A 23,691-nucleotide genomic window follows, 5' to 3' on the forward strand; every position below is an offset into this window, starting at 1 on the left:
ACCTCCCGGCTGTTACTGGATTTTGCAAGGCCTACAGAATATTGTGTTCTATTGCTATAAAAACATGGAACCTACCAAAAGAAAGATTAGAGTCTCTTCTTTCATCAGGAAAAAAAAAATCTGTTTCCGTTTTGCAGCAATTAGCATTATAATATAGCATGGTTTCATCATTATTCACAAATCAGTTTAGAACTGTGGGTAAATGAGCTTGTTTGCAACATAGCTCTGGTTGATCTCGTGTACTCTGCTGCCACCTGTAGGCCATTTTTTTTAAATACTACCATTGCTTCACCTGTTCTCTGCAGTTCAGAGGATGCACCAAAACCTTATGTATGCTGTAGCATAAAAAAACATTACAATTTTTTTATTTTTATAAATACGTCTTTGGGACATTTAAACAAGAACATATACGTTTATACGTTTATGGGAGCAAATGAGTTAATATACAATATTGCCAATATTAGCTGGGGTTTTTTTTCACATCGTATCAAAAATAATGTGTGTGACTGGGAGAGTGATTTCAAACTAATTGCAAAGACTGCCTTTATAAACTTAATTTATTCCCCTTTTTCCAATTCCCACATAACAAACACTGATCATGTGGAGATGATTAAAAAACTTTATTAAGTTAGCAAATCTAATATTCCCCACAGAATTAAGTTATCTAAGTGGTTAGAACGTCTTAATTTTCGTTGCTCTGGCTTTTTTTTTTCACCTTTCCTACTAGGCATAATAAACATTAAGATAAAAGACCAGGCACATTTGCATAAATATGTCATATTGATATTTAATTGTTTTTGTCTGCTTAACAAATGTAGTATCAGAGTAATTAAAAGTAATCTAGTTACATTAATTTAATGTTATAGCTGAATTGAGTTACATTTTTTAACATGTAACTGTATCAGAATCCATGTTAAAAGTAGCCCTCCCAATCCCATTGTTGAAGCTCCGAAAATGCAGCCAGATGGGATTTTTCCACATGAACACGGACGCCGTAACATAAGGCCTGCTTTCATAAACAGGTGCAGTGCTTGAATAAAAGCCTCATCAAATCAGCAATTAGTATGTTGGAGAAATGTTGTTGCAGCCATTAATTGCAACTACACATGGGCTCCGAGGTCAGTTACCTTTTTTTCTTCTTGCAGGTGTGCCTGTATGCTAATGCTCGTAATTAATGTGCCAACTTTTTTTTGCAATGGAGGTTGCTGTTTCTGTAGCTCCCTGTATGCAATAACTATTTTAAAAAAAACTCTGACAAACAACATCTTTAGCAACCACTCTCCCTATATATAATTTTTTTTTTTTTTAAATAAATAAATAAAAATACGCTGTGTTACTGTAATGCTGGCCAAAGCAACCGCCTTTATATATAAATATATATATATATATATATATATATATATATATATATATATATATATATATATATATATAATTGCCTATGCTGAAGTTAATGTCTCATATTTTAAAATCTTCTTGCATTAAGCAAAAAAAGAACAATTATTCTGTTCATGAAGACTGCTGCAGCGTTTTTTTTTCTTTTTAAAACAGAGACGTCAAAATGTGTCGTCACGTAACGCAACTCCCTTGTTTGCTGAGGAAGGTCAGAGCCCTTGGAGAGAAACCCGTGGGCTAAACTTTGTCTTCAGTTGCCTGACAATTGGGTGAATCAATTTAGAAGGCAAAATGATTCTGACTGTGGAAGCGAGGGAGTTGGGGGTCGGGGGGGGGGGGGGGGGACGCTCCTTTCCTTCTAGGGAAAGTCAACCCATTCAGAGCTCAGGGTCAGCAACAGAGGAGACTCCCAGGAGCTTGGCTAGTGATTCTATCTCAATGCTTGTGGGACACGTCAAGGTTACGTGTAGTTCACAGAACCCCTGCTGCCTGGGAGAGGGCGCTGCCCTTAAGTTGGTACAAGGAGGAACAGAGGCACTGAAGAAAACCTGCAATTAGTGCGTAAGGTTGAATATTTGACAATATCGTAACTAGTACATATCTACAGACTGGATTAAAGAAAAAAATATAAATGTATAAGAGAATACTGCTACTCTGTCATATCCCATGTTGGATTTCCATTGTATGGTTGTAATGTTAGGACTATGTATGTTTTTTTTTTGTCACCCCCAGCAGTTCATCATCAGCCCTGACTGAATGGCTCTCAAGAAAAGTGTTCTAAACATGATGGATAGCATTCACATAAGCCCTCTTGCGCAATCCCTCTTCTAGCCACAGTGATTAATTCAGCCGTGTGGGCGTGAATGTGAATGTGAATGTATGTCGCTGTTCATTCGGTCATGCTTGGTCATTGTACGGTGGGGAGCAATTAACTTTAATCAGGTGTCAGTAAATTCTAAAGCCACTCGCAATACTCTTAAGTATTTTTGAGATTTTAAGAGACTTGACGGCTTCCTGGCAACTAATTTCTCAAGTATGTAATTAATGTTTTCCATATGTGATAATCATGTTAAATTGGTTTACTGCTTGAAAACAATTATTTTCCTTTTGAAATGTATTCCTCGAGGCTTGCCTTTCATAACGATGAATTGCTTCTGCAGGTCTTGCTTCACGTGGGTTTTAGTAGAATCATTTGCAATTCTCTAAAGCTAATCTGTAAATTGTATAAGATTGACTTTGAGTATTGGATTGTAATTCAAAATCATTAACAATCTGAGCACTTTTTGTTCAGTGAAATCCAGAATGACTGTTTTATATGAGAAAAAAAAAGGTATTTGGGTTGAGTCCAAAAGGCCAAACCAAAAACATTTCTGTTAAAAATGTGCAATAAAGTACTGGCAAAACCAGTTGTCATTATGTTAAGCGGAGTTTTGGTGTCTAAGTAGCTAATAAAGTAACTGTAAAGTAATCTGTTACATTTAAAATAAATAAATTACTTTTTCAGGTTAAATGTGGAAACACTGCAATTCATTTAATATAAATGTATGGGTAGAAATTTAGGAATTAGTAGAATTGTATTGATTTTCTTTGTTTTTTTTTAAGGGAGTCATTTTGCATCTTTTTCACAGTGCTGAATTTATTGCATGGACACATTTATTTAGTAAAGTTTAAGTTTCCATGTTAATATTTGACTAATAAAATCCAATGAACACCGGCTGCTGTGTCCATACTTAATGTTCACACTATCTGTTTGGAATTTGATGGAATATACAACCCCAAAAAAGAGACATATTTTATTTATTTATTTATTTCACTAGTGAACTTTGGATCAAGGACTGAATTGCAATGCAGAAAAAAAACAAAAACAAAAAAACAGCTAAGTAGATGTGTACGTATTTTATGTTCACTATTTTAGATTTTGTTTTAATTTTTTTCACACGATGGACGTTGCTATGACCTTGACGATTGACTTTAAAGTTGAAGCTGTTACCTGCAAAAAGTCCAAGCGAAATGGTGAATAACAAGTGTTTCTGTACTCACAGTCCAGGTGCAAGCAAAGAAATGGTCAAAGCAAAAATATTGCCTTTGCTTATGATTTGAATAGAAAATAAAATGAACATTGGCCCTAGCCAATCGCAGCTGATCAGCGTCAAAGACCGTCTAGACGCTGGTCTGAGCGATCTCTCGTCATCAAATGCTTGTGACTGAGGCTCTTGCAGGCTTGTTAATATGAGACCCGTGTAAGTACCGATGTTGATAACAGCCCTCATTTAGATTGGGATGTAAACGCCAAGTGGTATTTATAGCTTATACAATAGTTGGCTCAGAGCACCATTTTGTTTTGTCAAAGGTATTTTACATGAAAGCCTTCCTGGCTTCCATTCCAGAGAGCAGCTGACGGCGAGTCTGTCAGGCAATTTGCAGCCATCGAGTCCACCACTCGTGTGTCAAAAATGCACTTTAAAAGTTAAACACTGAATACTTTGGGGAAAAGTTGACCTGGAAAAAAAAAAAAACTATCTGTTGGGAGAAGGATAGAGGATGGGCTCAATGCTGGAATGAGCAGATGAGATGATTACTCACTGAGTGCTTACTACTACCATGATGGGATTTGGCCCATTTAACAATTTAGCCGCTGCAAGTTAAGTGGCGGTGTCGACACTTGCGGGGAGGCCAAGCAGAGTTTCAAGTGAAAGCACAACTTTTGAAATTACACAACTCTCGATTACGTTGTGTACTACATCATTCAAAGATTCCGAGAATACAATTTTAGATCTCAACGGAGTATAGCATTTTTCAATTTAGTTTATTTCCCCCCCCCCAGTTCCGCAAGAGAAACTGCTGTCTCTGATGAATGTCTGCAAGATGATTTATGTTTGCAGGATACCAAGAATGTCATTGTTCTGTCAAATTCATTGACTTCGTTCCAGGAGCAATTTCACGACATACACTAGAGGTTCGTTTTTGATCCATTTGCCAAAAATATGAATAGCAATACATGCAAATGATTTGTCTTCGCTTCAATTGCTTCCAGCATTCGTCACCATTTGACACAAGTGTATGTGCATACTGGAATTGTGGCCATAAAAATAGCCGTCGTTCGTATTTCCATGCCTATTGAGATGTTAGTATAAAACCTCATCTGTTCAATTTGGATTCCAAACGTCTTGTGCGGGAGATTGTTGCCTCGCTACGGTAAGAAAATATCTGCATGACTGCATGCACAAATGCTCACATTCACATACCTCACGATTGTCAACTCGAATAACAGCTGAGAGGGTTGGCTTGACAATTTAGTCAATGCCGGAAAAAAAGAACACTCGCTTTTCTCACCAAGCTCCCGTTTCAAAATCTCTGCCAGAGTTCAAGTGAGGCTTCGTGATTTTGGGTGTTATTCATTTTGAGTGAACATATTGTTTCACATTCTGCTCTGTCGCTATTAAAAAATAATTACTTCATTCTAAACCTATATTTGTCATTTGTATCTATTCTCCCACTCAGACTCGTCAGCAAATGAGAAGCTCGACCCGTTCCATCGGTCACTGTCATATAAACGATCACATAGAGTGTATAGGCTTATTAGCAATTGTCAGCAAGCCCGAACCATCTTAGCAAAGATAGCTAAACTTATCTAGGTCAAAAACAAGAGCCCAAATCTTTTAGTGGGAGAGCTACTGTAAAAATAATGCGATCATTCCGGTGCCTTATAACTGCTTTAAGGTCACTCAATAAGTGCTGTGATGAAGTAAGAATGGGCTGGCAATATATAAGGAGCTAGTTAGCAACCTAGGCGACTTAATTGTCTTCTGTCACCTCATAAAGAACTCACGTTAGAGTGGATGAGGGAAACGAGAAGCCATAACCCTTTAAACGGAGAGTCGGATCAGGTAAGCTGATTGGACACGTGGCAGTTTGTCTTACACTCAAAATAAGTTACACCAAAATCAGCAAGCCTCATACTGTATATATCAACTACAGGGAGTCCTCAAGTTATGACGTACGCGACCTATAACGTTTCGACTTTAAGGCGCCCGTGCCTCGTTAGAAGCACCTTTTTTTCCCGTTAATTTCTCACAGTAATTATTTTAAAGTTATTTAAAGTTGTGTTGCTGTTACCTCCAGCAACGGGCGTCCATCGAGCAGGTCGGCTCGCCGTCATGCGCGTCATATTTCCGTGTCTAAGTTCCCATTAGCTCCGCTTTGAAACATGAAATATTGTTTCCGGCAACTTCTAGGTGCCGCAAATATGTTTTTTTTAAATTACTGTACAAAGTATTTTAATGTAAATATTGACATTAACGGTGAAACCTGACGTACAAATTCGGGTTACATTGCCAGTACATTGCCAGCGTAGGAACGGAATTCGTAACTTGATGTCGCCTTGTATATAACTATTTAACTTAACTAACTTAACTCATTTACTTAAGTCTAACATGATTTTTTTTTAACTACGGCTTGGGTTTCAAAGTATGGTTTCACAGTAGGAGTAGGGTTTCAAAGGAGGTTCACAACAGTGGCTAGAAAATGACTGGTTGAATTCAACTCTTGAAATGTGACCTCAGCTTTTAAAGTAGGGTTTCAAATTTTGATTAGGGTTTGAAATAATCGTTTTACAAAGTCTTAAAATATCAAATTAGGGTTTCAAACTATGGGTTAGCTAAGGTTAATCAAAGTTCGACTCAATCCTTGTACTTTAACATTAAGAAATGACGTTGATCTAAGCCAAGCACATTACGATAGACTAATACATGCCATGCTTAACTATTTTCTTATGTGTAAATTATTTCCAGAGATCTTAAGGAACAGCAGAACAGATATTAACCGTGCCGAGATGGATGCCGTCTGCCCTTTGCGCCACACGCTCCCTGCACTCCCTCAATGGGAGCGATCGCCCGAGCTTGAAAAATGAAGAGCACAAAAGCGGATCTAAGGAACTCTTACAAAGCAGCCGCACTGTGAAATTGATTTCAACTGGAATTGATTATTTCATCTTGGACATATGGCTCATTAATTTCTAATCTTTTCCTCCAATCGATAGTGTGTCCCTAAAGCATTGTCTTTGGCTTCCAACTCTTGTGTACCGACTACTTTCCAATACAAAGGCATTATCATCACTACTGAATAGCGTTCCTCTAAAATCAAAAAAATGTTGATTACGTAATGAACCGAGCTCACAATGGTGAGTTTGGATACCTGCTAAACGGTTCATAAAATCCCACATGGTGTGCCCCAAGGTTCGATTTTAGGCCCAGTGCTTTTTAATCGGTACACGGTACCCCTCTTGGTGGTGTCATCACTCTCACATCTATGCTAATGATACACACTTGTACATCTCCATCATGTCTCCTGGGGACACAAGGTCAATGGAAGCACTTTGTGTGTGTGTGTGTGTGTGTGTGTGTGTGTGTGTGGGTGTGCGCGTGTGAGTTTGTGCTCTTTAATTTGCCTGAAACCTGTTTTAAATCTAAGACCCTTCACCTTAACCAACTAATTCAAAGTCCCTCCAGAATCGTGAAGTTGTCAGGAGACAAGAGGAAAGACCAAAGGAAGGAAAGATTAAGCATAGGTAGAACCAACACCATTCTCCACCAACAGAGTTACAAATCCAAAATCTTTCACCAACACCAGATAAATCTGAATTCCAACCGGATAAGGGAGACATCAAGAGACCAGAGGAAAGACTAAAGGAAGGCAGTAAGGATAGATTAACGCCAACTTCCACTGATTCAGCAACCAGTGGGAGAAGCAAATTATTTTTGAGTTTCAGTAGGTGAATAGATGCACTTTTTAACTGTATCTTAGATGTCAAATCCTGGAAGACAGAAAACGTTCTCATGGTTAACCAGGACAAAACTGAAGTTTTTGTCATTGGTGCCGAGGCACAGAGAGAGAAACTTTTACAGAAATTATTTTAACCTGTAAAGCACTTTGAGTTACAACTAGATACAATTTTAAGTTAAATTTCAAGTTTTTGTCGAGGGATAGGCGAGTACCAATATCAGGTACTACTGGCATCAGCACTTGGTATCGTTATCGGTATCAGTAAAAAAAACAAAGTGGTATCGAACATCCCTATTTTTGTCATTTGTGACAAGCTGTTCTTGGAAGCAATTTTAAGCATTACGTTGTCATGTTATTGTCCGCATGATGTTGTTGCCACCCATCAGACACTTGAAAAGTGTACAATACACGCTGATTGGTTGCCGTTTGTTTGTTTGTTGGTTCAAGTTGATGAAGCAAGCTGCTTGCTATGCATATTCTCCCTTTGATTGCCAACGCGGATCAAAATGAGCTTGCAAAGAGCCGCATGCCGTACATGACAAGTTGTAACGCCGAGTCTCAAGTGCCTCTGATGAGAATCTTTCCAGCACTACACTTTTTTTTGCGTGGGAATTGATTTTGAAAATGGGGTGCTTTTGCCATGAAGAGGATTTTTTAATTATCAAGCTCAAGAATGTCAAGGCTCTAACAAAAATAATGATTTTGTTTTCCTCAGATGAAAAGCTCTTAGCAAATATGTGTGCATACAACACATTTGATTTATGATTTTTTTCATCGAGCAAAGGGTCTTGTTTATCATTTTACCTTAACTTTAATTATCTGCGCAAGGGTGTAATGTAGTGTTAGAACAGCATTAGTACCTTGAAATTCAATTTTATTGTTCCTGTGCATGTGCGTGATAAGACGTGTGTATGAGTGCAGGTTCTGATATATGCAGCGCTGCCCGCGGTCTTATATATTTCATTTGAACACGTCAGTGGCAGTAAGCCTTCCATTAAAAGCATTTGTCCGCAAGGAATAGCTCCTTGTAAGTGCGCTTAATCAAGGCAATGGAGGCTTAAGCTACAAACAAACTTTGATTTGGAAAATATTTTATTCCAACAATTCATATAAAAGGATGTTGAATCATTTGCAGAGTTTAGTTTGTAATGTGTCATTGGGTGTCTTTGAAGGCACTTCTGAGCAACAAATTTCTTCTTCTTCTTCTGTTGTTGTTCTTATCTCGTTGTTATTGTTCTTCACCTCTTCTTGTTCTTCTCTTGTTGTTGTTCTTCTTCTTTTCTTCTTGTTCTTGTTCTTCTCTTGTTCTTGTTTTTCTTCTTCTTGTTCTTGTTCTTCTTCTTCTTGCAATCTCTTGCATAAAGTTGTTAGCATTGTTTTATTTTTAATATTCTGAGCCCACAGACATGATTTGAAATGTTTTTATTAGGCTTGTCAGCAACCTTTTGAAATGCACTATTATAACTATTGGGGCTACAGTATGTTAAATAGCAAATTAAAAAATATATAGATTTTTTAAAAACGTATTTAATATTTACTTATATATTATTATATATTTTTTACATTTATTTTTATATTATTATATTTTTGTACAGTATATTCAAAATTTAATAGCGCCACCCTAAATGTGCAAAGCCAGAGTATCAATTTTCATAAGTAGATTTGTGTTGAATGTGTTTTTGGCTTTACCAGGAGGGCTTGAGGCTATCCTTGTGGATTAATATGCTTGTTGATTTTCTTCTTTTTCAAAAGTATGAGCAGCCCATAATATCCAATTCCCACCGTGGGACATATTATCTCAAGAGCTGTCAAAACATGTGAACATCCATAATTATAATAATAACAGGAGGAGAAAAGAATGTAACAACAGATGTGAGCGAAAAGCAACCTGACAAAGATTAGTAGGACTTGCCTGTACATCAGACACTGTCACCTGTTGCAATCATTGATCATTTTCTGTAAAAGAGTGCAAAACAGATGGGGCAATGCGATTTTCAAGCAGCTTTACACACGTGAACTATAGCTAATCATGGTACAACTCCATTGAAGAAAAAAAACAGCAACTCAATTTCCACAATTCATTTCATAAATAAATTGAATAAAAATACAAAAATTATAATTCTGGAAAACAAATTGTGTTCTTTTATTTACTTGTGAAACTGGTCGCTCAGTGAGATACCAGCTTTATCGGCCTTCAGATTTGTGAAAAACGCTGAATGATATTTAGCAAAATTTCAAATACCGGTGCCGATAATCGGCCCAGCCGTTAATCGGTCTATTCCTGGTGTGCGCCATATTGAATGTGGCAGATCTGTTCGGTAAACTAATGCAGTTTAGTGGACATTATGAAGCACCTTTCTACAAAATTGACACAAGCACTAATATGTATAGGAAACAGTAAGAAAAAAAAATCTAAATATTTCCCATTTCCATTTAATATGATGATGATAAATGTTTACTCTTTATATGTTTATGATTTGATTAATTGCTTTACCTAATACACGTCCAGTATTGACCGTTTTGTAACTTTATTACCTTATTGAGGAATTGTGCTAATAGTGCTTTGTATTTGCATTTACACTCACCAACGGTAGAAAAACAAAAATATGTCACTACTTTAATGTAAGCAACACGAGAGAACAGTGTTAAAAATTGTGATTCCAAAATGTATTTCAAAAAAAGGAAAAGGTGAAGTTAAATGACAACTTCATGAAATTAACACTTTGTCAGACATAGTACTTCCTAAAAAAAATTAAAACAACCTTTTTTGTTGGTGCAAAACATCATAAATATTGTATTTTGTAAACATAGAAATCCATTTTCTTTTTTTCATTAGCAGGTGCAAATGTTGGGTCGTAAATGTCTTAATTGTATGCAAACACAGCAGCAAAACACACTCTAACGTTGACTTTAATAGAGGGAAGTTCAATCGGAAAATGTTATTTGTTATTTGTGATTTGACGAGCAAATAATTCATGAATAATGTTCTCCCCCCAAATGGCTCGATCCACTGCTGAGAACACGCCACAGCAAAATATTGTCTCATAAGAGATGCACTGGAAAGCTCGGCTCGAGGACCTCTAAAGCAATTCTTTGGTAATTGATGTTGCTGCCTAAAATGAGTCTCCGGGACCCGCCTGATTAGGGTTTTTCTTTTTTTCTTTTTTCCTGTAAAGCTTCACCTCCATCACTGGGTGGAATGACAACTTCACATTCAATTATCCTATTAAACTGGATTGAATTTTGGTTTGTCCTGCCGTATGTTTCTCCGCTTCTCCCTCATCTCGAAGTTGCTCCACGTTGAACTTCAAATTATGATGACTGACAGTCATTGCGTTTATGGACTGTGTGAAATCAAACACAAGGAAATTTGTCTGCCTGCTCTTGTTCAATATTGAATGCTATCTATAATTAAAGTGATATGAATATGTAAAATTAATTACATTTCTTTCTCATCTCCCCTGTTTCCTGAGTCGCTCCCATGTGACACTTGGGACTCGATGCAAATGCGGCGGATGTATGTTTATGCATGTGACCGAGTTACTTGTCGAGCAGTTTTGTGCACTGGCATAACATTGTTGCTTAATAAATGTACAAACACTTATTATTACCTATATCATTATTGCAATCTCTTGCTGATATACAATCAACAGCTAATTTCATCTACTGCTTTCTTGGGACGTCCTTGAGAATATTAATATCAAGGAATATATTCTTATAATACATTTGAAAATAAACAAAGTATTTTTATTAATTATGTATAGTAAATAGTATTTACATCATGCCATTTCCTAACATAAATTGTCTCAGAGCACTTTACATATGGAGCAGCTCTGAAACCAATGACTACATTTAAATGCAGTCAATATTCAGGTTTAAGATTAAAGTATTCGGAATAACTCCAGTTGAGGGTAACTGCAAATCTAAACACACAAAACGAAGAAAATTACACACAGTTCACACTTAAATGTAAACACACTTTGTTTAGCTTGTTTTGCGAAAGTAGCTAGCACAAGGCTAACGCACAATGGAAAGTGCCATTGACTCACTAATTAGCGCGCTACTTGCGGTACTTTTATCACTCAAAAGAACAGCTGTTTATACAAAACGCTTCAGGAATGTATACAGAGATTTGCATCGATTTATGCTCTTCGTACGCTGCAAAAAAAAAAACTTTTTTGGGCATAACTTGATCGTGACTTTTTCCTTCTACTTTCTAATGAGGATACAACTAACAGTGTATCAGAACGTGCGGAACAACACTGCCCTAAGTGGCCAAATCGTGTACAACATGAACAACACTCCCAATAAAGGCACACACAAGCAAGGACAAGACAGTATAAAATAATTTCAATTAAATCGATTTTGGGACATTTAAAATCAATTCTGAATCATACTAAATGAGAATTGCGATTCTTATGAGAATCCATTTTTTGGCACACCTCTAGGAATAACCCGTTTAAATGCATAAGTGGAAAGGGTTACTCCTGTAGCCTAAACATGGATATTGTGCTTATTTGGACAAATTAGTTCTCAAAAACAATCAGATAAAAATGAATGCTGATAAGACCATGTGGACAGAATAGACGAATGCCAGGAGAATTATTTTTTTTATCTTTTTTTTCTTTCTTTTTTTAAATCAGCGGATCCTCAGTGTTGATATCGATCTAAGTGCAGATCATTTTGTTCTCTGAAGTAATAAAGAAGCATATTGATTTATTGGTGGGCGACATGTACCTTTGCCTCCTCCTGGTCTGTGTTTTGTTCCAATATCTGGACCCCTGAGACCAAGAAAAAAGTTTGCCTTCGTGGGCAGTGACGGTGCCACTGCTTAACGCTCCTCCATATACGATACGAGTCATTCATATCAGAGCCTCCTGCAGAAGTATTGATTGGGATTTTTTTTTTTTTTTGTCTGCACTGGGTGTTATATATGTACATTAATATTAATGTTGATTTCAAATGTATAAGCCAAACTAATAAAGGGACAACCTTTCTACTTGAACCGTTATAACAGGGGTGAGTGTTGATGATAATGTACACATTTGCAGGTGTACGGTGATTTACAGTGTAAAGGTGTAATTAACTGACTCTCACGTTTGAAGGTTTGGATCTATAAATGTAATTTTAGTGTCTGCTTTTTATGCTATCTGCACGTAGGCCTATTTCTTTGAATCTATCAGATTGAAGACCTTTGGACCTTCAATTCTGTTGCATTGATACTTTTGTGTTGTTAGCAATATTGTTTCTGGGTCAATTTGACCCACGGGAATGTGTAATTTTCCAATATGTGTCGAAACAAATGTATTTTCAGAATACTGGCTCACAGAGGTAATCCTTCATTAAAACATTCCTATTACATTCATTTCTCAGGAATAGCAATAATGTCCCCGAGTCAATTTGACCTGAGAAATGTTTACATTTCAAAAACATTTTCTCTGTTATCATGTTAATTAACAAATTACCCGTCCGGTTTCGTTTTGTTTCTCAGGAAGCACAAAAATGTTCAATTTGACCCAGGAGGTTTCATTATCCAAAAGTGGAAACAAAATAAAGGAGCGGAAATGATGATTAATCCCTGAGCTCCTGACTAACGGAAGATTATTATTTCAAAATGCAACATGAAATTTGCGGAGCCTAAACTTGTATTTGTAGTTGTTAAAAAAACATCTGTCGCTATCCTCCTCCGTTGATTGGATCACGCAAAAAATGACATTTGTGTCAATATTTACTTGTGTCTACATAGTGGAGTACAGACCTAACATAACCAAACAGTAGCCTAATGGCTAAAATTTCTGTCTCCGTTTTTGAACCTGGCCTGAGGAAATCTCCAATTCGCCAGCTGACTGCGACTTTGATTATTGCTGAGAATTCAATTTTCAAGGTTCATGAATCTTTCATGCTATCTGAGCCTGCACTTTTCCGATTTGTCAAAAGAACATTACATAATTAGTCTAATATGTGGCCGAGTATTAGCCGGGGCAGCGACATCAAGTTCGCACATCAAGCTTCATAATATTTCGTTTGATAACCGACAAAAAACTCGGCTTGGTTTTAATCATCAAGATTATTCAGGCATTACTGACAGATCTGCCGCTAAATATTAAATTAAATTTTGGGTTTCTGCCACTGCCCATGAAATCCGCCACAATCAAGTCTCATTCTTTAAAGATGAACTGCAGATGCAATGGCAACAATCGATGCGGTACATCATGTAATACATTGCATATTAGTTATTTGCATAAATGTTTATTTACATACTACGATGGTGGCATTCTCAATATGAATTATGTTGAAAAGATTCCAGGCAAACATTCAATGAGACAACATCCCCAATAGAGCCTAACCCAAATTAAAAGTGTTCTTTTCAGTCTTAAATAGCGTTTATCGGCAGGTTTTTAAAGGTCAGAATTGCTCTCATCACGGGGAGCTTTTTGCCTTCCACTTCCACAGCATAATGGATGCTGTGTGAAGTGGCATCCAACATGCAACTATTAAAAAGCACTGCAAGCAATGAATCATGTCAAGCTGCTCCAGCAGAACGAGCCTTTTTAGTATGAATGCCTTTGGGTTTTTTTGTTGTGTGTTTTGTTTTTGCGAGTGACATTTTTGGGAAATTAATGTTTTTGAAGGTCCCGCTGTTCCCTGCGTTCCTGCACGTGGGCCGACCTTTTTGCCTCCAACACCACAAAGACTTTCAATGTGTGACAGTTAATGTTGTATCTGTCCGTTTACCATCTCGTCACATCGGCATTTATCCGATAGAGGAGGCTCGGTTCTGATCTTTCCACTTTCGTGATGCATATTCAGACGGTGCCGCCTGGGAGCAAATTGGAATTGTGTCAATTGTGTGTGCGCGCTTTTGTCTTGCTTTTAAAGAAAACAAAAGGGTAAAGAGAAGTATGATGGTCACATTTTCACTCTAAGGTTATTAGAGCTTAGGAAACGCAACAACTAAAAATATTCATGTTAACAAATTAAATGAAAAAGCGTTTTAAACTGAAACTTCATTTTCTGTTTATTAACATTGAGTATGATTATAATTATAGTTAAAATGTTCTTGGGTTTTGTTTTTGGTAATTAATATCATACATGAGATTTTGGGGTTCACTTTAAATGTATTAATTTATAATTAATAAGTAATCTTTTATGTTTCCTCTTGTACTCATCAAATACCCCCCCCCCCCCAAAAAAAGACGACAACAACAACAAAACTGAAGCTAACTCTAAAACAAAGCATTTTCGGGGGGGAAAAGGGGAGAAAAAAATGTAAATTAAAAAAACTAATTAAACTAACTGACAAAAAAAAAGTAAAACAAAATAAAAATAAAAGAAATAAATGGTGTGCTGCTGCACTGGTCAAAATCCTACTAAACTTTGTGTCATAGATAAAACAGAGACATTGCAATCCAGTGTTTTTCTTAAACTGTTTCGGTGAGGTAAAAATATATTTATGGTAACTAAGATGAGATTCATATGTACACAATTTGTTGTGCATTTGACTTATGCAATCAGTCTAGAAAAACTCACCAGAATGCATTTTTTGGGTTGATGTTTAAAATCAAATACTCTTGGATAGGAAAAACAGTCCAACAGTTGGAATGTGTTACATGTGTTTTAATATCAATTTATCTACAAAATATTGACACCTCTGCATTCTGGGCTTTATGGCAAGTGCACTGTTACTGAATGAAGCAAAGGGACATGTAAAAAATTACAAACAAACAGATTCCAACATTTTACCATGAATTGATTTTGTCCATTCATTAGGTTTGGTGCTTACAGTAAAACTGAGCAGTCCTATAAAGAATGGTTTGGTCTGCCTACACTGTTAAAAAAAAAAGTAATATTTACTTGAAAAATACCTAGTAAAGTTTTTTACTCATATATTAAACAAAGTACATTTTACAAGGAGAGTCTTGACTACATTTTATCAGTTTATTAAAGAAAAAAAAAGCTACTTATGACCTTTAGCTTGGGAGACAGCCACTCTACCACCTGAGCCATGCCAATTTTGCTGGTGTGCCCAAAATGAGACCAAAAACGGGTCTCTTGGAGGTACTCGGATTCCGCCTGACACCATCAATATACTAACACACATCTTGAGCGGCATGGCTCAGGTGGTAGAGTAGTTGCCTCCCAACCTGAAGGTTGTACTTCTTTACTCAACCCTTGGGTAGCTTTCTTTTTCTTTTTTTTCTTTTTTTATAAACAGGTCAAATGTACTCAAAACTCTCCTTGTAAAGTTGACTTTGAATATCTGAGTGAATAAACTTTACTAGGATTTTTCAAGTACATATTAATTAATTATTTTTTTTACAGTGTGATTTCTGGTATCACAATTTCTACCGCAGTACACGTTACTTTTGCTTTTGACTATACTGGAAACGAGTTGTGCGTTTCTTCCACCACTTTCCACCATGCTTTGATGGTCGTCCCCAGGGTGGTTCACAAAGTACATTCTGCAGCTGCCCTCATTTGGTCCACTCATGATTAAACACACCACATGGTCATCTGTTCAAGGAGGGAACACAAGTAAACAAATACACCGCAAATGGTGCAAGTCCAAGAAAGTCCGTTTCACTTTCAGGTGACCGTTTAAAAGTGAGCCCATGCTTCAAGCAGCTGTTAACTGCAAAGCTTGCTGGTTTCGTAATCCATCGAATTGGGCAGACGGGAGCCGAAGGCCTCCAAGGAGGCGTGAATGCGAGCCACCTCGCCGGCAGTCAGTTTAAGTCGGTGTCGGAGAAGACAGGCAAACAAGTCCAACCTGGGTTGACCTTGCGGCGAGAGCCGGTTGACCCGATCGCGTAGTTCCAAGAGCTGCATCATAGCCGTGTCCTGGGAACCTTGGGTGTACGGGTAGTCCAGTTGCAGAATCAAGTCCCGTATAGCCTCTGGGTCAAAGTGCATACTGTAACCAAAGACCTGGATGCTGTTGATTTTCATGTAGCCCAGGTTACGTCCAGCATCCGTCACCTCTAAAGGTTCGTAATATACGCTGTCATTCACTCCGTTGGGCGCCGTTACCCTGCTCCGCAGGTAGACGTGGATGGTTTCGAAGAACGTCTTCCACTTGTTACCGAGTGTCAGAGTCCAATTGTAACACTCGAAGGGCAGGTCCAGCTTTGTGGCCTGCCAGTCAGGAAAATGGTTCTCATTGACGGGAATGTACCAGCTTTCGGAATGGCTGCCGCCGAAGGGATTGATGTAGAGGGTAAGCGCAGGCTCCAATGTGCTGTTCTTTGTAAGGCAAACCTGAAGGGAGATTCCCAGCAGCATGTGCACCATGTTGGATTTGTACTTGTTGCTTTTCAGTGTGAGCAGCATCCGCTTTCTCCACGAGGGGTCGAACCAGCTGTTAAGACGCATGTCGTTGCTGATGAAAATTGCGTGAACCTGGGGAGGAAAATGAACAGAGTACAATCAACCAGACAGGATGGACTTAATAACCACAAAATAAATTGAGGCTCACTTACATGCATCAAGTGTAAATCTTGAAGTCGAATAAACATTTGAATGTTCTTCTCCCTCGCCATAAGGGTTACAATTAGTAATGCTGAGCGTTGTTACTATGTGCAATGTTGAATGTGAAAGGTTTTTCCAAGTAAACAAGTTTTAACGAGTGGTGTCAGACAATCACATTTTTTAAATTGTGATTTATTGCATTAATAGTAAACTCACAATTTTCACTTTTTTTTATCCGTTATACATTAAATTGATATTCATCAAAAAAAAATTATTGAGTGGACAAATATAATAACCTTGCAATACGTTCAACAAACGAGATTGGCACATACTATAAAAGTGAAAGTCAGGGTTTTTCCTGTGTACAAAATTCAGAGGCGGCCACCTCCACCTTATTTGCTCACCACCTCCAGCCTGAGTGACTGATAATGAATGGATGCTTTAACATGATAATAATCCTATTCCTATTGGAACGATTATTCTTATTATTGAAACATGGAATTATTATATGTTGAAAGCGAGTCAGTTGAATTTCCAGAATACATGCACGTCATGGCGCATGGTGAGGATTAGGGATGTTTCCCAACCGATACGCAACTTTTGAGTAGTCACAGCTACTAATACCAAATACCAATACCACAGCTGTGCTTATGTGCTTATGTGCCAACTCCTTCACAGTTTTATATGTTTTGCGTCCATAACTGTAGATGAGTCTAATCATCGTAATCATCTCTTCTTACTACAGTCTTTCTACAGATAATCAGTGGAATCCAAATTGTTCCCCAGTGTTATTTCAATTTATTTCATATCATTATATGTCCTTTTTTTTGTCTTGTTTTTTGAGTCAACAGGTTTTTACTTTTTTGCAAATACCTCCAACCTCCGATCAGCTCTCTTCAGAAGGTAGCCTAGCTCCAAATCTGGGAGGTCCGTTTCAAAGCCCAGGTAGTTTTCAGTGGAATCTGCCACCATTGGCTTGCAGGCGCCCTGTACCAGTCCAAAGCCTTGATTGCAGCCCCCACATCGGGTGTGGTTGTCTGGCGCGCACTCTGCGCAAGCGGAGCCTTCGCCAACACTGCAGGGTGGAGGGAGCTGACAGGGGATGTGTTCATATCGACAGCTGCAGCTGTGGAGCTCCTCCGAGAATGCACCAATCTGGTTGTTCTCGGAACAATACAGGAGAGACTGGAAATGACTCAGCCAGTACGACTGAGACCTGCAGGAGGGAATGCAGGCGAAGAGACAAAGAACACACTTTATCCTTCCAGTTTTGCAGCAGTGACATGCGAAACACATTAGCATATTCAAAATCCAAAAGTGAAAGCAGAGAAGAACACTCTTTTAGTTCTCAAACTCATATATTAAAATACAAATTTTCTCAATGCAGTTTGTACAGTTTATGTCAAGATCAAGTAAAAAAAAAAAAATCTTAACTATGTACAAGGTGAAACGCTATAATCACAAATCTTATTTTAAACCAACAAATAATTTAATTCCATTACTAAATGAAGTGAATCTTCAGTTCTTGGCACTGGATAACTGCAGAGGGATCATCATCTCTGTTAAGATTAATCATCACGACCCTATTAGTGTTCCTAATGATGTTGATTGTGTTGGTGAAAATAATATTGTCAGCAAGCTCAGCAATCCACTAATTTCATTTGTCATGTTTTTGTTGTAATATAGCACAAAACTGGTGATTAAATATGAGGAAAAGAAATAATGTGAAAATATTGCATATTGGACTGAAATGTTGGTATTTGTAATTAATAATAAGAAAATAAAAAATAAATAAAATAATAATAATAAAAAATAAAATAAAAATAATAATAATAATAATAATAATAGATTTATCTTGTATAGCGCTTTGCAAGGTACTCAAAGACGCTTCACAGAAAGTCCAAAAAAGTTTGAGGATAATAATAAAATCAGTACAAAAAGCTTTTAAAAAAAAAAGTCAAAAACATAAAATTATTACAATAATAAAATCAGTACATACTAAACATTAGACATTAAAAGTGACTTTGAACAGATGGGTTTTGCGTTCTTTTTTGAAATTTTTTGAAAGATTAATTGTCATGTTAAATATACTGTTGCTTTAATAATTAGCACATCAAATTGTAAAGGTTATAAGGTAAAGCAACAAAGATTTATTTGATTTGTGACAGAAGAATGCTCCAGGCATATGATAACTGTCTGTCTCTCTCTCTTTCCATGTCTCTCTCTGTGAAGCACTTTCTGGACTGATTCTTTTATGCCTCATCTCCCCATTGCTTACTACAGACGGGGAAATGCATGGCAACTGCTGCTTTTTTAAATCTTTTCTTTTCAGATTTGTTACACTTTGAAGATGAGATGGGAGTTTATTGTGGAATAAAATGTATGCTAATCCTAAAATGTTTGTGGGATGTGAGGCTTTTGAAGCAGTCTTGTGTGGCGGTGGGAAGCAACATGCATATTAAAATAGGAGGAAAGCGCTCACATCACATATTATATGCAGACATGGAATTCTGACTTGAAGCAATGCATGACCACAGTGACACCTTCACAATAATAATAATAATAATTATATATATATATATATATATATATATATATATATATATATATATATATATATATATATATATATATATATATTAGGGGTGTCAAAATTAGTGCATTAATTTTGAGTTAATTTAAAAGTACCTTTAACACCATTTTTTTTTCACGCGCAATTAATGACTGCCCCTTTTTTGGAGATCTTGTTGTGGGGGAATCCCAGTCACAATGCAGCAGACACGTCCATGTCCAAATTTAGCAGTAACACATTTAATAATGATGTATATATTTGTGGATACTGGAGTCAAGTTGTAGTTTTCAATTTAAAAAAATTTGCAGAATTTCTCATTCACTTTCATGTTAATGATTAGATAGCTCTTAATATGAAAAGAATAATGCATTGTCACCGTCTTAAAAATGCAATTATGCCATCTAGTGGCACAAAAATGACCTCAACACAAATCAATATCACACTCGTTTTTTTGCAGTACAGTACATGTTTTTAATTTTAACTTAATTTTATGAATTATGAAGTTACTATATCAATGACTAAAATATACAGCCATCTTTCTATTAGCTTAAAAAAAACACTTGTATGTTAACAAGAGTATCAAAACTTAAATAAATATGTCATTGTACATTTTAAACATATATAAAATTTGAGATTAATCGTGAGTTAACTATTGAAGTTATGCGATTAATTCCGATTAAAACATTTAATTGCCTGACACCCCTAGTTGTTGGTGTTTGCTTGCTTGAAGAGTCTAATTTGTACATACTGTGAACGTGAGTGAGAATGGCAGATTGTCTACTACACGAAAAAAAAGGGGATTGAAATTGACTTGAAAGGAAGTGTAAACCCTAAAATGTTAAGTTTGTGGTCACAGTGTTCCTAGTTAAAAACAAACAAACAAAAAAAACAGTCTGAAGCCCTGTCTTGTACACTGTATATATAGTACGTATATTAAGACAGAAATGCTAAAAAATATGAAGTATCTTTTCACAACTGTGCTTACCTCTCTCTTGGTAATCGAACTTGCGGCTGTCGGTGACATCTTTTACTCAAACTGAAGAGCTTAAAGATGACCCTTTCGGCACGTTTGGCGATGACGCGCATGTTGTTCTCCAACTGCTCATATCGCCCGTTGAACAAGTTATCGAGTGACCATAAGTGTTGGATGGTGGACATGTTTAGGAAATGCTTTTGGGGCAGCCTCCCGTGGAAAGCTTTGAATTCATCTGCAACAATACAAACGGCACATCAGGCATACACACGCACACATTGTAGATAAAGGTTACGGAAATACCTCCCTTCACTTAATTAAATTAAATCCATCGAGGTTTGCGTCAAGACTAATTAGTCCTGCTTCAAATCACACTCTACGATATCATTTTCTATGCCTCCAATATTGTGGCAGCATTTTGGGGAGGGCCCTTTTCAGTCCCACCGTTACTGTGTAATAAAGGGGCCACTCACACTGCTAAAAGTAACAATAAATATTAGGGGTGTCAGGCGATTAAAAATGTTCATCATAATTAATTCGCATGACTTCAATAGTTAACTCACGATTAATCGGACGTTATATCCCAAATGTACAATAAAATAAAACTCTTGTTAACATAAAAGTGGAAAAAATGTTAAGCTAATAGAAATATGGCTGCATATTATATAGATTGTGATTGTGATATTGATTGTGCTGAGGTCATTTTTCTGCCACTAGATGGCATAATTGCATTTGTAAGACATTGGTGACATTTTTATTTTCATAATAAGAGCTATGTAAGTTTTAACAAGAAGTAAATTGTGAAAATCTGCTCATTTTTAAAATGATAAAATACAACTTGACCCCAGTCTCCACAAATATATGCATTATTATTAAATGTATTACTGCTAAATTTTGACATGGACGTGTCTGCTGCATTGCGATTGGAATTCCCCCAGTACAGGCTTTCGAAGTCATTAATTGCGCGTTAAAAAAATAAATAAAAATCACACCCCTAATATATATACATATTATTAAAGATTTGACAACATAAGGTTGAGACACAGTAGGCCTGGTGAAAGCACCTGTTAATTAAGCAAACATTTTGGTGCTGGGATCGAGCCACTGATTTTTATCCTCCATCCTTGTTTAGCAGCTCGGCCACAATCTGTCTGAACTGGCCTCATGCTGATAAGGCGTCAGTATGGAAATCGCTGATATCCTTTGCTGAAGGACATAATGACACCTTGGATATTTGAATTTTGGGCATGCGCCTGACCTCACTTGACACTTGGCTATTAAAGCATAAACTTTGAAAATAATTGCACTTGGAGATATTTTTTAGATGAGAAGTGAAAAAGAAAATGACATCCATTTGATTTTGAGTAATAATCACCTGCGTGGAATGACCGAGCGCAGCAATAATAACCAAACATTATGCTAAGAGCCTCCATTCAAGCATTTCTCCGCAGTAATATAAAAGTTCAAAGCAGAAATAAATGGCTTTTTATTGATGATTAATCTCCTCCTGACATACTGTAAACGGCTTGAGGCAAAAGCTGTATTTTTCACCTGCTTGGTTATGATGTGTTTTCAATGTGTCCTATGCAGACATTGCACCAGAAAAAAAAAATATCCCAACCACTTACGATTCACCTTTAAGTTGCTGAACAAGGACTAACAAAGGATGGAAAATATGACACTGAATGTGCAAGCAACACTTACCAATTCATACTCAGTCCCTTATATATGAATAATTTATATCCTGAAAGTTTGATTTTCCTGCAAGTGTCCATGACAAGGCATGAATATGAAGGCTATATTGCACGTCGAAAGAAGAATTGATTATCCTCCAAGGGGACATTCTCACCTGATTCCTCAAAATCTTTGTAAAGCTGCCCCCACGTCTCGGTGATTCTCTCCAGACTCTCCTCCATGGCTTGGATGTCCATGTACGGACAGTTGCATTCTGGGAACTTGGCGTCACAACTGCACCAGCAGTCGTTATCCTTGCAGACAAACTCGCCTTCTCCGTTACAGGCTATGTAGCTGAGAGCCGCTTGCACAAAACCTTCCCTCAAGTAGTCTGGAAGGATGATCTGCAAACCTGCCAAATCGAGCCTGGTTCAGGACAATTTGAAAGACGCTCTCGCCTTGTGAGTTCTTTACAGGTACTCCATTTACAGTCAATTATTAATCTATTAGCGGAATCAGTCATCTGCAAATATATTATCATTACAGTGGAACCCCAAAAATCAAATGTCAATTTTATTTCTTGGAATCCAGCGAGTCAATTTGTTTCCGTAATACCAACCCTGATTTTAACTCATTGAAACCCAAAAACGTGTAAACACGTTGTTTATAATACTTCTTCCTTCACTCCCAAAAGCGTATTTACACGTTTTTATGTTGTTTTTTTTTTTTTATGCTTTGATGTAGCTTCTGACATGAAGAGGTGGCTTAAAGCAATGGTAGTTATTACAAAAAACAACCAGCAGGTGGCAGCAGAGTATAAGAGATCAGCCAGGGCTACGTTGCAACAAGCTCTTTTTATCAGTGTTTTCACCAGAAATGTAAATGAGATGAAACTTAGCTATATTCTAATGCTAATTGCTGCGAAACAGAGACAAATGCAAATATACTTTTTTTTTTCCTGATGAAAGAAGAGACTAATCTTTCTTTTGGTAGGTTCCATACTTTTTATAGCAATTATATTCTGTGGGCTTTGCAAAATCAGCCAAAATCCAGTAAAACAGCCGGGAGTGAAGGTGGTGTCTTCAGTGAAAATTGCTGGGAGTGAATGAGTTAATGGAAAGGGAGGGAGCCACTTCCATTGCCTGGGAGTCGGCTGCATTCCCTCTCACACAAAGTGGCAAATGCACTCTTTTATTTGTGCTAGTCTAGCGAAATATCATTAATTAAAAAAATAATAATTATAGCACATTCCAAAAACACACACCGTCATCTTATAAAGCCATGCGAGCCCTGTTTGTACGTCCGAACTCAATTTAGAGAGCATCAAAGGAGCACTACATGCATCCGCATTCCCCATGAATGCATTTCAATTTCCATTGCTCCCACGCTAAAACCGTTTGAAAATCTAAGCACATTGAAATTTGACGAACATCCTACAAAAGACTGTGATCAACTGTGGAGGCTCCACTGTACTAATAGTTCTTTGCAGTGGGGGAATCTCTCCCATGTTTACATCCTGCCTGTGAATGAATCTGTTACTTTGTGTTTTGGAATGAAAACATACAAAATATTCATCAGAGAGAACGATGAATTTCATCTCGGGCCTGCAAATAAATATAACAAAATTAACATAATATATGTGAGGAAAGAAAACTAACCTTGCAGCTGGACCTTGTTTTCCGGGCTCTGAACCAGTACTGAGCTAACGGAGTCAAGGTTGTCATAGTTACTGCATCCAAGGGGACCAGTGCGAGTTTCGGTCACCTGGGTAACAAGAAAATAAAAGTGCTCACTATAAAATGTAGCCCGCTTTTCTATTAACAAGCAA

General features: G+C 37.1%; 1 protein-coding gene across 1 annotated transcript in view; it reads right to left on the bottom strand.

Annotated features, from left to right (window-relative positions):
• Positions 1-14,647: 14,647 nt before the first annotated feature.
• LOC147166335 (BMP/retinoic acid-inducible neural-specific protein 3-like) overlaps positions 14,648-23,691 on the bottom strand; it is a 35,911-nt gene continuing 26,867 nt past the window's right edge. The window contains exons 5-9 of the mRNA XM_086088986.1: positions 23,522-23,627; positions 22,039-22,275; positions 20,202-20,424; positions 17,518-17,860; positions 14,648-16,575 (exon numbers count right to left, since the gene is read on the bottom strand). Coding sequence (XP_085945112.1) covers positions 15,805-16,575; positions 17,518-17,860; positions 20,202-20,424; positions 22,039-22,275; positions 23,522-23,627 — 1,680 coding nt within the window. The 3' untranslated portion in view covers positions 14,648-15,804. The remainder of the gene's footprint in view (positions 16,576-17,517; positions 17,861-20,201; positions 20,425-22,038; positions 22,276-23,521; positions 23,628-23,691) is intronic.

This window comes from Leptonotus elevatus, chromosome 11, assembly GCF_054856555.1.
Source record: "Leptonotus elevatus isolate MCC_2025b chromosome 11, RoL_Lele_1.0, whole genome shotgun sequence".
Taxonomy (NCBI): domain Eukaryota; kingdom Metazoa; phylum Chordata; class Actinopteri; order Syngnathiformes; family Syngnathidae; genus Leptonotus; species Leptonotus elevatus.